Genomic DNA, 16,782 nt, shown 5'->3' with positions numbered 1-16,782 from the left:
ATTAATTATTCACATTCTAAATCATGTTAAATGAAAGTCATTTCATACCTGCCACCGTTTTAAGTCGGCTGAACATAGGCACAGATGGCATGGGGGGGGCAACGTCTGGACAGGCTTGGAGCCTGCATAGTGTATGTTGTCAAATCAAATTTATTTACATAGACAATTTATATCGACAATTATTCTGGACATCCCCTGATCTTAACTCCCAGGAAGGCAAGGAAAAACTCTCAGACTCCATGTTCCTGTGCTCATGTTCCAGCAAAAGTGTGGGAATTTGTAACTGTGACAGAATTTTAATCATCCCTCTTCCTTACATCGCAACACACATTTGTCATGGAATTTCAAAGCATGAACCATTCTTTATACTTAAGCAAACATAGTACTGTTTTTTTAAAACTAGCAAAAGTCAGTCAGGCAAAAAAAAAAAAAGTAAAAAGGCAAGAACCTGCCAGTCCAGGATGTAGCCCAAACTGAACATGAATAGGCTCCAGCTGACCTGTGAACCTAATGAGGATATGCACTATAGAAAATGGATAAAAAAAGTTTTTTTGACATGTTCAGTGCAACGTTACTTTCCACTAAAGCAGACTTTCAACATTTTCTCTGCAGTGGAACCACTTTAACAGCTGAGATAGATGAGGTGGATCTGGAGGACGGAACTAAGGTGCAGCCATTCTGTATCTCTTTCCCAGAAGGTAACATCATCCCCCTCCAAGACCAGGTGCGGTTTTCACTGATCATGAAGTGGATTTACACTATTTTGCTTGCACGATTGAAGTAATCAACCTGTCACTCATCCAAAACAGGCAGCCAGTGTGAACTCACTGACCTGCCGAGTGTCTTTTTTTTCTGCGGTGACTCTGTCCATTCGCACAAGCATTACCTTCACTGACCACCTAAACAACAGGTAACTACATCCTGGTACGGTATCTCGCAAAAGTGAAAATACCTTTCACAATTTTGTAAATATATTTTTACATTGGATATTATTGAAAACAATTACACATTACATAAGGAAGGGAGGAAGGAAAGAAGAAAGGAAGGAAGGAATTGTGTGGCTCCCATTTCTAACATGTTGTCCCATAAAAAGATGATAAAATATTTTCAAAAATGCGGGATGTACTTATGTGAGATACTGTTTGTATCAGATCAAGTTATTATAGTTATTATACAAAAACTCCATACAGCTGGTAAATTAACATTACCATATCCAAAATAACTCTGACCATGACCAATTTAGATTGGTGATTGGAATTTGGTAAATTCAAAGAAATACTATTTGTTAACTTTCATCAAGTATTTGCAAATATAGGAGAGACCACAATTTATTCCCACAACAACAGAAATGATATTTTCCTGAATCCAAGTAGCAGTGAAATGATTTTGGAGCCGTTATTTTGTGGTCAATTGACAAGGTATTTGTCTTTGTTTGAATTTAATGTGTTTGTTGCAGATTCAAGGTCAGGTTATGTGCCACAAGTGACAATTGTTTGTTGACTGTGTGGCCCCAAATGGCTCTTCAACGCTCCAGGCAACAAATAGTTCTCAGGGGTGGTACTGTATCACAGACACACTCACACAAATACAAACGCACACATTCGCATTTACGAGTGGGTGCCACATGCGTCTTCTCAGGCAAGCTATTCATTTTTTCTCTATTTGGGTTATTGCCATTTAGGGGCAGCAATTTTTGAAACCATCACACATCGCACACCAAGTCCTGGATCTGACCCAACGTCATCGTCCTCCTTGTTTGACCCCATCAGCTCAATATCCAAAACCTCGTCAGCAGGTTATAAAAAGCCCCTGGTTAATTGATAAATGTAATGTTGTGGTGTTGTTGATTGTCCAACTCGGCCAAAATATTCTTGTTTAGACTCCTTTGAACAAAGCGACAGTGGGAGTCAGAGTAGCAGCCAAAGTTTACCAAACACAGAGACCCCGCAGACTGACATCGGTGTGCCACTGTTCCCTGCTGCAAGTTCAACGGAGGGCCAATATTTCCAGGATGTTTTACGAGCATTGGAGAGGTGGTTTAGCTTCTTTGGCTGGGTGACTGGGCCACACCCCATCACGATACCAGTCACACTCAGAAGGTTTGTTAGATACACCCATACATATAGTTGTGTTTGTCAGTTAAATACCTTGTTTGCTTCTTTAGAATTGTGTCAGAAGATGAAGTCAATAATCCTGACGGCCACACACAGGGAGTCAGCCAAAAAAAAGACCCCAGGTATGATACATACATTGGCATGGATCATAAAAAGCACCTTATGCTTGGTTGTGGATTTAAAACTTGTATGTTTTGTAATGTATATATTTTATTTAATTATCTAGGTCTGCAGTGGAGATGATTCATCATCTGGCGGGCAGACAGATTCCCAACATTTCTCACTGTCAGACATTTTCCACAGATTTGCACCAGCGCACTCTGCAGCTGCTCCAACAACATGAGGCCATTTTTGCTTTTCTCAGGTATGCTCATGTTGCAACACTAGTTCAATTAACATCCCTGTTGTGCATCTTCACACAAGTTTGGGGTAAAACTTCATTCAACTCAGCCAATCATATAGCGTGACGTCATCAACAGGCGCTGGCCCCCAAGCGGATCAGACAGCCCGAGTGCATGTGGTACATACAACAGTATTAGGGGTTAATCTTAACCATTACTCGAGATAGTTTGGTTAAGGTGACTCTACATTTTCTCTTTGTTCCAAAACTAAAATGCAGCATGAATGATTTTTAGCTGTAGTGATTTGTTTTGGAAGCTTTTTGGCCATAATTTTTAATTCTGTGCTCAGAGTACAAGGAGCTTGTTTGAGTCATATCCAAGCTGAATACCTACTGGATGTGCTGGAGTTCAAACACTGGTGCACCTTACAGGTATATTGTACACACCCTCACTCAACTATTGGGTTCAACAATACAATGAAAAAAAAAATAACCAAAACAAATCATTAAAAGCACCATATTAATATGATTTTCATACATTATGTGTGTGTCCGTGTGTGTGTTTTTGTCTGAGAAGAAACAGCCAGGTGTGGACTACAACACTGTTGACTATGAGTCTCTGAGCAAACGATGCTGGACCGATTTTCTCCTGCAAATATACAAGGTGGAAACGTTTTTTATTTGCTTTCCATTTTGTTGCATTGTCAAATATTTCCACTTGTAACATTTAGGTACATAGGTTACTCAAAGGAGTGATTGCAGTTTTGTCCATGAACCATGTCACCCAGGTCTTGGTGTTGTGCCGCGTGTCAGAGTGCCGTCCCAACCTAACTAATGAGCAAAATCAGGAAGATGAAGGCGGAATCCTCAGCATCCACTCACTGCCCAGTAACCTCTACTCTCGCCACGAGCTCCTGCTTCTCTCTTGGCTTAATTCAAACTATCGTCACATGAGGGACATAGTGTGGACTTCAGGTAGTACGAGCATTTCTAATCTTGCTCATTAAACCACGTCCTCGTGGATTGATGGCATCTTTTCCCCAGATGTGTTTTATTGATTGGTGAGTTCCTTTTGATGTCAGGTACTGTCCCGCCAGTACGCTGGATTGTCAATTTTGACTTGGACTTAATGGACGGACTGGTGCTTGCTGCGTTGCTGGCTGCCTATTGCCCATACCTGGTCAGTAAGTGTTGGCGTACATTTTTTTCCAAGTCGAGAATGCCTTCATGAACAAATTTATCAAAGGTTTATGTCACCGCTGCTCCAAATTAAAAGCACAGTATTTTTTTCTTGATGCATTGAGATCTCCAGCCACTTTCAGAGGATGTACATCACAAATCCCAGCATGGAGCAGATTCTGCACAACAACATCATTATTGTCCAGGCCTTAACCATGCTTTCTCTCAGCATGGATCTGCAGGTACAATTCCGTAACCATGGCAATTTTGCTTTAATGCCTTCAATTACTGCTTGATTACAAGGGGTTACTTTATTTAAGGAATGTCAGCTTGATGATATGTGATTATCTAGATAGCATAACTTGAGCTAAAAAAACAATTAATCATGCACCATATTAATCATATTTTCTGATTTTACGTGTTTGATATTTTCCCCTCTTGTGTAATTCTGCTGATAGGCAAATTAATGTGTGTTCCAATAACACAATTTTAAGACTGGATGTATAAAGTGTACATGCTGCTGTTCAAATGCCAAGTGTTTTGATAATAAAAATGAGACCAAGATAAATCAATTCAGTATTAATTAGACATGTGCAAATAAATTGAGAAAAAAGACAATTCTCTCTCATGCAATTGGGAGATATTAGTTGTCTTTTATTCTTATTGGGCTTCTGTCATAGTACAGAAATTAGCTTAGCTTTATTTCAAATGAGTTGTATAGCTTATGGGTCATATCAATTGTTTTAAAAGCATTTATTCTTATTTTTTTTATGTCCCACAAACCTGGCATTTGAAGAGGTGTATGCAGAATGTTGATATCCTTTGCAGCCCAAGTATAATATGTTATGAGTGACTTTGTGCATGCAGCCCACAGACTTGTCAGATCCCAACCCGGTGCAAATGTTGATGCTGTGTGTTCATTTGTATGAGAGGCTGCCTCAGTACCAGCCTGTAAACACCATTACTCTCTCTGGAAAACTGCACAGAACTTTGAGCAAGCAGGTAACACACAATAATATTATACAGTCGCCGCCTACTATTATTGTGCAATAATGCAAATGGCTTGCTTGAGGCTACAAAAGTGTAGCTGCTATGGAACATAAACATCAGGGATAGAAACTGATTTACATGCTTAGGGGGGAAACGAAGAAGAAACTCCAGTAACAGTTATGATGAATCTGTGTAGTTTTGCCTAAAAAAATTGAGAAATAAAGGATATGTATAAATTAGTTTTCATTTCCTGGAATTAAGCTTCAGGGCTTGAATCTTGAAAAAATATTATATTCATTTCCAATAATTACAGCAAATATCCAGAGTAAATCTTTGGCCCACTGGACAAATTAAGAAAAGTAAATACTGTGCATTTATTGAAGCAGAAACTTATTGCAGATTGGATGGATGGATGGATGGATGGATGGATGGATGGATGGATGGATGGATGGATGGATGGATGGATGGATGGATGGATGGATGGATGGATGGATGGATGGATGGATGGATGGAGGGCAGTTGGCAGAGCAGGAGTGAGAAAGAAAGAAAGAAAGAAAGAAAGAAAGAAAGAAAGAAAGAAAGAAAGAAAGAAAGAAAGAAAGAAAGAAAGAAAAAGAAAGAAAGTCAATACTCATTTCTCAACCGTCACACAATAATAGAACTGTCTGGGACACATAATGAATAGATAGTAAACAAGGATGGAATTCTAAACATTTCCCAATATAGACTGAACAGGATTCCAAACATAAAAATACTTAACAAAATAGAGGTTGTCCAAGGTCTATGGAATATTCCTTCATTAGTAAATAAGTGGCTAGAGGAAGTTTTTTTTTTTTTTTTCTTTTTTTTTTTTTTTTTTCTTGTATTTTTTTTTCTCTTGCAGCATTATACAGACTGTTTGCATGCGTCTGGTTTGTGTATCACAGGTGCATTTGAAAAACCCATCCACTTCACCGGTCAAATACCGAACCATTATTCTCGGACAAGATGCCAGCCTGTTTTCCCTGCCCGATGGCTCTGCTGTCACCATTCCTCCAAAGTAAATGAGAACTCAAAATAGCACTAACCAATGTTTGGTTGTAGCTCAAAACAATATTGATCTGACATTTTAAATTGTAAACTTCATCTTAAGAATGGAAAAAAATGCCATTCAGATTGTGTGTGTGATATCCCAATAACAGTCGTGGAAATGATTAGACATCTTCTGTTTTTGTTTGTTTCGCTAAATAGTCGATGCAATTTAAAAATAACACTTCTCAACGACAAAAGTTTAAACAGAGATGGCTTCATGTGTCCTCAAATATATTTTTAATTAAAAAAATGTCAGATCAGGATTTTGAGATATTTTCAATCTGGGATTTTATATTTGACCCATAAAAGCTTGTGATATATGGATTTAATATTTAAGGACAAAATCATTCCTTTAAAGCAGAGGGTGTGTTATCTAAGACTGTCTGTTGTTTTGACAGCGCCAGCACTGATTTGACGGTGCAGTACTCTTGTTCATTCCTGCAGCCTAAGGAAGCCATCCTACTGCTCATCTCTACTTCAACATCTGGTCTGCATGGCGTCACTTTGACGTTCAAAATCAACACATGTGTTTGTCAGATCACACCCACAGTGAGTCTCTCATCTTTGATCGCGTTAGTATACTGGATCTTATCGATAAATTCAATTATCAGTATTTCTCAAATTGGGGTCCCCAGACCCATGGGGGGGAGTGAACCGGAGCTCAAAATGCATTTGCTCTGATTGCGAATACACCTATTTGCATCCATCTCAGGGTGCAGCCATTTTGCCATTTGCTGTTGACTATGTGACATGACAAAACAGGTCTCAGGTTCCAACAAATCACCAGCTGAGCTATGACTGGTTGTGACCTAAGACTTGGCAACTGTGATGTTATTTTGAGTCAAAGCAAGTGGCAAAATGGCTACCCCCTGAGATGGATAAAAAATGGTCAATTTTGCTGCTTAACTCATATTCTACAAAAACAATATCAATCAGAGCGAATTTAAACTAGTGGGGGCACATACAACTTATTGTAAAAAAAAAGAAAGAGTTGTGACTTCCTCTTTAGGAACATATAGGGTATATATGTATGTGTATGTATATTTTTAAAGTACAGCCAGTTCTTTGTCCAAATAAAATGTGTAATATAATGGGAATAACATTGTACTGTTGAGATTCGTTGTTAAAATGTGTTTTTCTTCCCCTGTTAAACCTTAATATATTACATCTAGATCTCTGATATACAACTTTAAAAGGATCACGATTTGTCCCAACAAAATACATCCTTTTTTTCATTTTCATAACATGTAAGGGCTTATTGCATGCAAACAACTTGAGAACCCGTGCTCTATTCAGACAATTTTTTCGAGGAGTTCTGGTGGATGAAAGGAGATGTATTCAGAATTCACTTGGTAACAACGCATTCATATTGTGCCTTTCATGGTATTTATCAACGATGTAACACAGCACAAGAGATCATTGCGATTTACTTGAAGTATCCACCTCTCTTCTCAGGAAAGTGTCAAGTGCAAGACTCCATGCTATCTGCTAAAAGTGATTAAACTCCCAATAATAAACACATTTAATACGGACACTCAATTCAAGTAAGTGACTGGGTTTGAGGAAGCAATCTGGCTTTCTGCTAATTGTTGACACAATTGAGACTGTCTGCTTATTTAGGGTGATGCTGATAGAGTCGACAGTCAACCCGTTGGAATCAGAAAAGGAAACCATAAGTCTCATACAGAAGGCATCCTTCAAAGTCAAGTAACCCCAGCCCAGCATTTGTGCACACATGTGCTTCTGTCTTCTGTATGGGTGAAATCCACTTCCGTTTGACTTTGTTTCAGGAATGAGAAGAAGCCTTCAAAGAGGAGCTGTCATGAAGACATGGCAGGAAAGGGCTTGGATTGCAGTTTACCGGTGCACAATTGCGTGCGAGTGTGATGCATGTTTGTGTGTCTTCTGCAGACGGTGATGGCAACGAGTTCATCAGCACAGTGAGCAGTGTTAGTCTGAAGTCCGGCCAGTCTGACATACTCAACCTCCACTTCCTTCCCTTCTCTCCAGGAGCCAAGTATTGCGCTGTGTTGCTTATTTGTCCCCAGGTCAGGGTTATATGCATTTGTGTGTTCCTATTTTAACAAAACTAGATTGACAAATAGGCATTTTACTGTTTATACTTACCACGGTTGTGCATAAAAAAACATTGGATTTGAGTAATTTTAAAAAACTATCATTGTCATCATGGTTGTTTTGTTCAATAAAATCCAAATGATTACAGAGGGTAATACAATTGTTGATAATCAAAACAATGGAAAAAAACTGAGTGCTTATTACCATATGTCACTGTATGCAAATGAGTTCAATCCCCGCAAGACATTAGCTATGGAAAATAATTGTCTAAATGAAATCTCAAAGCTCTGTTAAACTCTCTTATGGAACAAAATCGATCCCAAGTAGGAGGGATATGAACCTGCGTTTAGACTGATTGATGTACAGAAAATTCATACTGTCATGTGCAGACAGGAAAATGTATTTACAACAAGTGCATGTGTTTCTCCAGCTCGGTGATATGGTCTACCTGGTGAAGGCAACTGCAGACTTGCCTCTACCTTCCCCTCTCAGAGTTAGGCACAGTTCAAACATATTCACCATCCCTGGGAACTGCGGTAAGTGACCGACAGAAAACATCTGGCAAGTCGAATGAGAAGCCTCAAGGAGAACTTTTATGCTTATGTGTACATTTTTGAAATGCAGGCATCCTGTTGTTTTTTTTCTGTGTATGGTGACAATGCAACATTATGCAGAATGGGCAGATCACATTACACCCATACAATCTAGAAAAGTCGCAATTTATCTCCCGCTATTTAAGACTGAGTACGTCTGGCCTAAATACTACAAATATCAAATATTCTTTCAATAATAATCTGAGCTGCATCAGAAACAACGGGCCCTATTTTTGAGCCCAATGCAAGTCTCGCGCAAACAGCAGTCTAACTGCGAATGGGTGGAGTTTTCTATTTTCATAGACAAGCACAGGTGGAAAGGGACGTTTGCGCTGCTGTGGGAGTGAACACAGCCAACTTGTTTCCCAAACAATTGAAGCGGCTTTTCTTATTCCTTTTCAATTCAGCGCAGGTGAGGCGCGCAGTCCACATTGCACAAGCATAGCGGACTTGCCATAAGGTACTACAAGAACTCCACTTACAGGTGGAAGGTCAGCATGGTGTAGCGTGGTCTGCCAAATGCCCAATGACAGTAAAGTAGAATCAAGATGCGTCAGTTTTTACGCAGTGTGCACGTTCGCCTATCTATGAAAATCGAGCCCAATTTGTTTGTTGCAGTGAAGTACCTCTGCACTGTATCATTCTGAGAGCTCTTCTATTCTTGCAGTCAGAAAATCTCATCAGTGTATTTCCCTCACCAGTGGGCTCGAGTGGCTTTGTGTCAGCGCTGCGCCTGCGCTGCACTGTCGGAAAGACGTGCGAGGAGCACATCCGCCTCCCCCTGATCAATTCATCCTGGGAAAACGCCCTATCCATGTGGGCGCAACACAGAATGACTGCCATTGAACTCCAGAGACGAATGCTGACTTTCACTTTGCATAGCAGCAGTGTGAGGGCAAGCATGGCAGCATGCATGCTTTCTAAAAAACAGGTACACACATATTGAATTCACCCTTGAGCCATGGGGACTTTAAAATCCACCCAAGCAAATTGCAATTATAGAAACAATTACTAAATCAACACAATGCAATGCAAAAGGGCATGTGATCACTCTCAACTACCCACTTGCCCGATTGACCTCATGTCTTCCCTTCCAATAGAGCCAAATGAAAGATGTTGATTACAAAAGCGGGGTAGTGTACAGCATGGAGGCTTCATTGCCTCGATACTTTACTGTACCCAGCAGTGTTACGATGCCCATAAAGAAAGAGACCAACATATGGAGGAATCCTACAGGTACACACATGGCACATATGAATTGTACTGTGAACTTTGTAATAGCTCACGATACTATGCAGTTGTTATTTTACACACCCATTTTCCCTTCACTTGAACGATGTATGTCATTATGTTTGTCCATCTAGATGACGATTGTGTGGAAATCCCCTTGCGGTTCAAGGCGGACACAGTAGGACAGTTCTCATGTCAAATCATTCTGAAGTCCTGCTTTGACACCAGAGTCTACTTGATGGAGGCGCTGGTCACCTCGCCGGTACATATGGACTTAATCAGGAGCTTTTCCAAATGTGTAAAAAGTAGCCACATTGCTGGATGGTAAAGTCTGATTTATAAATTGATGAGCCAAACAAAATGACCAAAGAAATGGCCTTGGCCATGTCACCTTGGCAACGAGTGAGCGATGTTTCTTTTTATTTAAAGCAGTTCAGCATCAAAATGAAGAAACTGACATTTTCATGTTGAACTACAATTATACTCCCAAAACTCTATAGTGTCATTTCAGACTCATTTCACATGACCATTTACAATAAATTGTTGATGATTTGATTTGAGAAAATTAGCACGAGAATTGCCTACGTGCAGTCTCTATAGTTTCCACTAACAACCCAGGCTAAATTTAGCTCTTCCTCAATATCTAAAGCTTTTCACTCAGTCCAGATGTATCACTTCATTATACTTCCTTAACAACAAATTCTGTTTAAAGAAGCCTTGATACGGGTATCCTGTGGCTTCTTAGGGCAATTTAGAACTTAGCAGAACAAAAAATGCAAATAGATGAGTTCATGAATCACGATGAGAGATTATTGGATTTTAATGGCGGTACTTTAATGTTAATCACAATTTTATAATATTTGTTAACTCAGGGAGGATCTGTTCATTTGGACTTCAGTTCGCCTGCTCAGCATCCAGTCACACAAGACATCCCTCTGGTGGGTTGTTAATCTAACACCTCTTTAGAACAACCCACATTTCTCTGCGATGCTCATGTTTAATTTGAAAAAGTAAAAGAGAACATGTATCATGGTTTCCCATTTCTTGCAGCAAAATGAGACCCACCAAGATTGGACCTTGAAAGCTGAGTTGTGTGGTGAAGGCTTCTTTGGCCCCAAGGTTTTGATTGTACCAGCCGGAACAAGAGCTTGTTACCCTCTCACTTTTCATCCAACGACACAATGCGTTGTCATGGTTTGTTTTACCTTCCTCTTTTGTGTACTTGAATTCTTGAATTCTGTGATCTTTACACCATTTTATGCGCTTTCATATTCATTGATGGACTGAAAGGTTGCCTGTGTCTATGTACTCTTATAGGGGAAGCTGTCTTTGCATAACAGCGTCAACGGGGTGGATCATGTCTTCACTATTCGAGGAGTGGGTGAGCGCCCCCTGCCTGTGGAGCACCTTGTACTACGATGTCCTGTGGGCAAGACCACTCGCAGACAGCTGAGTGTCCCCAACTACAGTCAGAACGTAGTCTCGCTTCAGGTTGGTCACTTAAACGCATGCAGCAGATTGTGAGATCGGGGAGCCTAATTCATTTGTGTACCTGTTTGTGTGTGTGTGTGTGTGTGTGTGTGCGTGTGTGTGTGTGTGTGTGTTTGTGTATAGGTGGTGACAGACCTATCTATTATCAGTGGCAATTCATCCTTAAAAGTTCAACCTGGTCAAAGCACTCTGTACACCCTGGCTGTGTCGCCACGGCAACGAGGAGAGCTATCAGGTGATGTCTACTTCCATTGCTACTTTTGAGTAGAATTTGATTCAAAGAAGTTAAAGAAAAGGCACAAAGAATGTTAAAATTTTTCCCACAGGTTATGTATCATTTATTGAGATTGATCAGCCGGATGAGGGAAATGCTAACAAAGGTAAATTTTTGTTGTTATTAGTTTTGATTACTTAGTGAGCATGTCACATTTGTGTCGCCGGCGCTAAATGGTGGCCAGACGTCGGCCTGTCCTTTGTTGTTGCAGGGGAATTTTGAACATGTTCTAATTTTCCTTGCGACAAATGTTAGCACCTCTATTTTAGTGCAAAGTGGGATTTATTTGCCACCGCTGCAATTCCCTTTCAGTAAATACCATTGGGCATTATGAGGTGTTCTACACTCTTGAAATAACTTGTGAACCAGAAGCACCAGTGAACACCTTTAATGTTCAGTGCACTCTTCAAGTAAGCTCAACATACTCACTGCCTTTCTTTCCTGTCTGACATCTGAGTATTGAGAAAAATGCAAATCCTGAATATCTCTTTGCCATGTTAACGCTCTCCAGAGCTCCGTCGCCATAGAGATCCCAGTCAGTAACCCGGGAGAAGAGCTCCTCATGCTCAACGTGGACCTGGAAGGAGATGATTTGTGTGGAGCGGACTGGGTTTTCATCCCCCCGCAAGAAACGCTGACTTACAAAGTCACATTTTCTCCAGTAAAAGTTGGAAAGACCAGAGGCAGGTTAGGAGTTTCTCTTTTGGATTTTCATACCTCTGCTCAAAGTATTTGTGATCTCTCGAGACATCAGCAATTTATTAACATGCCTTAGGTGGTAGAGCGCTCTCAACCTGAATGGTGTTGGCACATTTCTTTTGTAATAAATGAATGCCATGCAAGTTTAAATGACATTATCTTTGTTTTAGGCTATAAAGGTTTTTTTTTTTATGAGCGTGGTCACAGAACATGTCATGGTAAATTTATATCACTTGCAATCTTTTCCAGAACAGTATAGTCGATGTCACTTTTTTGTTTGTTTGTTCTGTCCCAGCGTGGTGTTCCAGTCTGAACCAGTCGGAGAGTTTTGGTATCAGTTGGAGCTTTATGCTATTCCCTCTGCTGTTGTGACGCTACCACAAGCTAGTTGTCCATTGGGAAAGTAGGTAGCAGCACAAAAAGCCACAACCACACTGCAGTTATTGCATAATACGCAAAAATGTTCACCATAGATCTGGAAATGCTGAGGGTTTTTCAAGCTATTGTTTATTTTCAATTTTTCAATTTTCAACACCAGCACTTTCAAATTCTAAAAAGGAATTTGTTCAGGTCATTTACGGTAGAGTTTTACCCATTTCAAATAATGATTGCTGTCAAAACGCTGTCATGGCGTTAAATTGTCATGGCATTAAACTTTAATATTAAACTTCCCAACAAGGGTTCGGATTGCTTGATTTCCTATTCAACTCGATTAGACTTGATCATATTTTGTGTGTGTGTGTTTTTTGTTTTTTTTTTTGACTGGGAATTTTGAATGGAATTGTATTTTCTGTATAATGTATATTTTAGGTGGACCCGCCAGTTCATTGCGGTGGTCAACCCAACAGCAGATACAATCAAGGTGAACGTGACCAACACTAACCCTCGGAACTACACGCTGGAACTGGGCTCAGAAAGCACTGTTAGTATTTTTTTTTGTTTTGTTTCCTTTCTTCTGCTGAACTGTGTCTACTGCTCACAGTTCACAGTTCTCTACTACTGTTTTTATTTTGTTTCCCATGTTAATTTATCATGTGTGTGTATGTGTTTGTGTGTGTGTTTCAGCTTACTGTAGAGCCCCACTCTGCCAGCCAACTTGGGGTTGTCTTCACTCCATCATCTCTTGGAGAGTGTAACCACGGAGCAAAGATCACTTTCACATGCCCTCAGGTGTTTAAACACATACAGAAAACAAACAACTTAAATTTTATGAGTTGCACAATATTGTAATGCATTTAGCCATTTTTAATATTGTTGAAGCAGTTGCTGTTTTTCCGACATTATTTTTTGCCCTTTTTCGCACGGTAGTTGCAGCAATGGTGTGTGTTGTTATTTGGCCGCGGTCTGGAGCCCGGACGAGAGGAACCTTTGAGCATCTCTTCTACAGTCGGTGCCAGCGAGTCTTTAACCGTTCGCTTCACAAATCCCACCGAGCATCCAGCCACAGTTGGAATCACACTTACAGGTCACATGAGAAATGTTGTTCTTTCACATGCACCCACTTAAACACGCGCTTATGTGCATGTATACACATGTACGCACACACACACACACACACACACACACACACACACACACACACACACACACACACACACACACACACACACACACACACACACAGACACACACACGATATAAATCACCTCATCACTTCATCCCTTGTTTTTATTTGTATGTGTAACAGATAAAGATCCAAGTGCTGCCCCTGACTTTGTTCCTGTGACTCCTGACACGAATGTGTTCTCGCTATCTCTGAGTCAAGTGGAAGGTTTGTTTACTTATTTCATATTACTAAAGAACAGATTCTCTTTTCAAACAAGCACTCTGAGAATGCAAAAAAAAAAATCCTTTACCGACTGAATGGCTGCAGCAAGTGAGAATTTCCATTAGAAATGCAAGCGTTGGCGTTTCTACATACATAAGTGTATATCCAAGCAAATTTGTCAGAAACTCCTGAGCTTCCTTTCAGGATAAATATTTTCTGTGGCAGTGAGATAGTACGAATCCTGACTTTTTTGACAGTTGGAGCCAACAATTGGCAAGTTTGACTTGCAGGCAAACTTGAGATACCATTGCTGGATGGTTACAGTGCTCTCAACACACTACTCGTTCTAGCAGCTCATGAGCAAATCCTTTAAGCAAGTCTTCAAGCTCTTATTCCTTGGATTTTAAAAATAATTACATGAGGCTTTGCATGAGATATCTATTTAGCTCAGCGCTAACAAACAATGCAAAATACCATAGACAGGGTTGTTGAGTTTCTTCAGAATTCTGCTGGCTATTTGTCTATAATGCTTGCCATATGTACACTATATGTCCATTTCTTTGTATAATTTTGCCCCCAGGGGGCCAAGATGTACACACCAAAAGGATCAATGCCCATTGATACGCTGGCATTTTTTTCTATTTACTTACGGTATGACTATGTGTATGATGCTTCGAATAATTCTATCATTCAAATGGATTCCAATGAAATGTTTTTTTTTTTTATGAAGTTAGAGCTGAGATTCTCTTCTTCCTTCCCTCAGAGACTTTGCTCAGTCCTGACATTTAATCGCTGCTTCAGCATCCTTTGTTGATTGCCGCAGAGACTTTTGTGCACAAATTGGAACATTTCCATCGGCATCTTGAAAGTGTTAACTGTGGAACAGTGCATCACTAAAGACATGCCCTTGCTTAGTTTATCAGGAGGATAGCTTCTTGTTTACTAAAACCCTGCTCTTTTTTAAATAGGCTATATGTAGGGAAAGTGCGGATTTTGCTCAATTTAATTTGCTGGAAGCAAACACACCAAATGCATTTTTTAAACAGTCCATTCTACTTTAGAAGTACTGCAGATAAATTGGCGTGGTTAATATTGGAAGTTGGAAAAAGTGTTTGCTCTGGATTTTTTTTGTCGCAGGTATACAGATTAGTGAGGGGGGAAGTTTGGAAGTGCCGGTTGTCTTTGCACCCAAGTCTATGGACCCGCAGCAGGCCTGGTTATGCATCTCTATGAAGCCCCTCAACAACGTTACGAGCGGAAAAAGGTGTGTAGTATATCCGTTCTGACAGAATTCTACTTTGGATGCAACTTGTAACGTAGATTGTAAAATTGTCCAACTTGATAAGGCACAACGTGTGATGACATTGGGGCAAATAATTTTCCAGACGAAATTGATGCCATGACACATCCTTGCTGTCATATCTCTATTTCCTATCAGATTATTCTTTTATTTATTTTTTTTGCTGAACATGTTCTTTGAGTTCACATCAATTAAAAACTGCACTACCATTAGGAACAATGAATAACATTGATGTTGGCGGCCGTAAAATGAAAATGTCACTTGTTTGTTTCTGAAATAAAAACTTTATTTCAGAGCCATTACTTGGTTTCGCAAGGTCAGGAAACAGTAGTAGCTTTGACTCTCTTTTTTTGTCTTAATGGCGCTTGTCGGCTTTTTACGCCCAAACTCCTCTGAATATGTTCACTTGCTACTAATGACGAATAGCGAAGCGTTAAGCATGCTCTACACTCATAATTAAACAGGGCAAGGAGGAAGCTGTCGACCATCTGTTGGATCTACCCTCTCTGTGGGATTCCCGTGAAAGCGCCTGTTGATTGCTCACCACTCTGCGTGCTCCATTGTGAAGCGGGCTGCCAGCTGGAAAAGAGGCTTGATGTCCAGCTCACTGGATTAGTGTCAAATACTCCAAGTGGACATGAAGGTGTGGCTCTCAAGCATCTGTATCTTTTTGTCATGACGGACTGTCAACACTGGAGTAAAATTCGTTTTTATGTTTGAATTGGACCTGATGTTGACTTTCAAATAAGGGGAGGGATGTCTGTCCGGAACATGCAAATGTTAATTGTCAAGGTCACAGCAATGTCTAATAGGCAGAAAATAATGCTGATTGTTTAGAACTGATGATCAAAAGAAAAATTTCAACATATTGCATCAGGTAGTCTGTTTTCTTAAAGTCCCCGACGGAGGCTGTACAGGGCTTGAATTATTGCGTCAACAAATCTTCAAAAGCTAATGCGATGGTGAAAAGTGACATTCTGGCCACATTATAGGCTGGTTTCTCTCAGAGGGCTGTTGACTGTGAAACCAATTAAAAGTTTAGGCACCCTATCATATCATTATATATAAACAACAAATTAGTGTATGTATCCATGAGGTAGTATAATGATTTTGAAAACACAAGTCTAGATAATAGTGTTCAGCTATTAAAGTTAGAGGAAAAAATGCTTGCAATAGCGGAGTTATTATTCATTACATATGAAAAAGTGAAATGTGGTGCAAATTTTAATTAGAATCCTGGAAGTTGATGCATGTGATTTACTTTTGCGGGCCACAAAATAGATGTGGGTCAGATTTGGCCCCCGGGCCTTGAGTTTGACACCCGTTTTTACACGATCCCAAGTGAAATTACTAGTTTGTATTCCTGAGCAACTTAACATCTTGATATGCTGTTTTTAACATGTCCATATTTTTCATCTCCATCCTTCTGCTGGTCAGAAGAACTTAATATTTGTTTTACTTTTCCAGTTTCCAATGTGGTTGTGGGAGACTTCCAATGTGAGGTGTGTTTTGAACGTGAAACCGTGGACTGCCTGACCGCTTCTATCGAAGCAGGGAGGAGGGACCCCGAGACTGGCATTGTAACGCTCACCATCAATCTGCTCCACAATCCGGTCGAGCAATGCAGGTGGCTAGCACAAAAATCACCAGCGAAAGC

At 40.1% G+C, this 16,782-nt stretch overlaps 1 protein-coding gene across 1 annotated transcript in view; it reads left to right on the top strand.

Annotated features, from left to right (window-relative positions):
- The window catches only part of LOC148402105 (cilia- and flagella-associated protein 47-like), a 30,310-nt gene that overhangs the window by 10,445 nt on the left and 3,083 nt on the right, over positions 1 to 16,782 (top strand). Inside the window, exons 27-64 of the mRNA XM_088368478.1 lie at positions 613 to 724; positions 810 to 910; positions 1,457 to 1,557; positions 1,682 to 1,795; positions 1,880 to 2,099; positions 2,165 to 2,236; positions 2,341 to 2,478; positions 2,805 to 2,886; positions 3,032 to 3,118; positions 3,243 to 3,429; positions 3,537 to 3,634; positions 3,759 to 3,875; positions 4,501 to 4,635; positions 5,550 to 5,662; positions 6,093 to 6,243; positions 7,150 to 7,238; positions 7,315 to 7,401; positions 7,485 to 7,531; positions 7,606 to 7,742; positions 8,201 to 8,306; positions 9,065 to 9,294; positions 9,464 to 9,599; positions 9,728 to 9,855; positions 10,466 to 10,531; positions 10,644 to 10,787; positions 10,911 to 11,084; positions 11,208 to 11,319; positions 11,411 to 11,464; positions 11,671 to 11,768; positions 11,870 to 12,045; positions 12,353 to 12,460; positions 12,868 to 12,979; positions 13,123 to 13,227; positions 13,366 to 13,522; positions 13,745 to 13,828; positions 14,963 to 15,089; positions 15,590 to 15,768; positions 16,593 to 16,752. Coding sequence (XP_088224604.1) covers positions 613 to 724; positions 810 to 910; positions 1,457 to 1,557; positions 1,682 to 1,795; positions 1,880 to 2,099; positions 2,165 to 2,236; positions 2,341 to 2,478; positions 2,805 to 2,886; positions 3,032 to 3,118; positions 3,243 to 3,429; positions 3,537 to 3,634; positions 3,759 to 3,875; positions 4,501 to 4,635; positions 5,550 to 5,662; positions 6,093 to 6,243; positions 7,150 to 7,238; positions 7,315 to 7,401; positions 7,485 to 7,531; positions 7,606 to 7,742; positions 8,201 to 8,306; positions 9,065 to 9,294; positions 9,464 to 9,599; positions 9,728 to 9,855; positions 10,466 to 10,531; positions 10,644 to 10,787; positions 10,911 to 11,084; positions 11,208 to 11,319; positions 11,411 to 11,464; positions 11,671 to 11,768; positions 11,870 to 12,045; positions 12,353 to 12,460; positions 12,868 to 12,979; positions 13,123 to 13,227; positions 13,366 to 13,522; positions 13,745 to 13,828; positions 14,963 to 15,089; positions 15,590 to 15,768; positions 16,593 to 16,752 — 4,644 coding nt within the window. The remainder of the gene's footprint in view (positions 1 to 612; positions 725 to 809; positions 911 to 1,456; positions 1,558 to 1,681; positions 1,796 to 1,879; positions 2,100 to 2,164; positions 2,237 to 2,340; positions 2,479 to 2,804; positions 2,887 to 3,031; positions 3,119 to 3,242; positions 3,430 to 3,536; positions 3,635 to 3,758; positions 3,876 to 4,500; positions 4,636 to 5,549; positions 5,663 to 6,092; positions 6,244 to 7,149; positions 7,239 to 7,314; positions 7,402 to 7,484; positions 7,532 to 7,605; positions 7,743 to 8,200; positions 8,307 to 9,064; positions 9,295 to 9,463; positions 9,600 to 9,727; positions 9,856 to 10,465; positions 10,532 to 10,643; positions 10,788 to 10,910; positions 11,085 to 11,207; positions 11,320 to 11,410; positions 11,465 to 11,670; positions 11,769 to 11,869; positions 12,046 to 12,352; positions 12,461 to 12,867; positions 12,980 to 13,122; positions 13,228 to 13,365; positions 13,523 to 13,744; positions 13,829 to 14,962; positions 15,090 to 15,589; positions 15,769 to 16,592; positions 16,753 to 16,782) is intronic.

The sequence above is a fragment of the Syngnathus floridae genome, chromosome 2 (assembly GCF_059516105.1).
Source record: "Syngnathus floridae isolate MCC-2025c chromosome 2, RoL_Sflo_1.0, whole genome shotgun sequence".
NCBI classification, from domain to species: Eukaryota; Metazoa; Chordata; class Actinopteri; order Syngnathiformes; family Syngnathidae; genus Syngnathus; species Syngnathus floridae.
The sequence above is the reverse complement of the archived record's forward strand: the minus strand, read 5'-3'. Positions and strand labels throughout refer to the sequence as shown.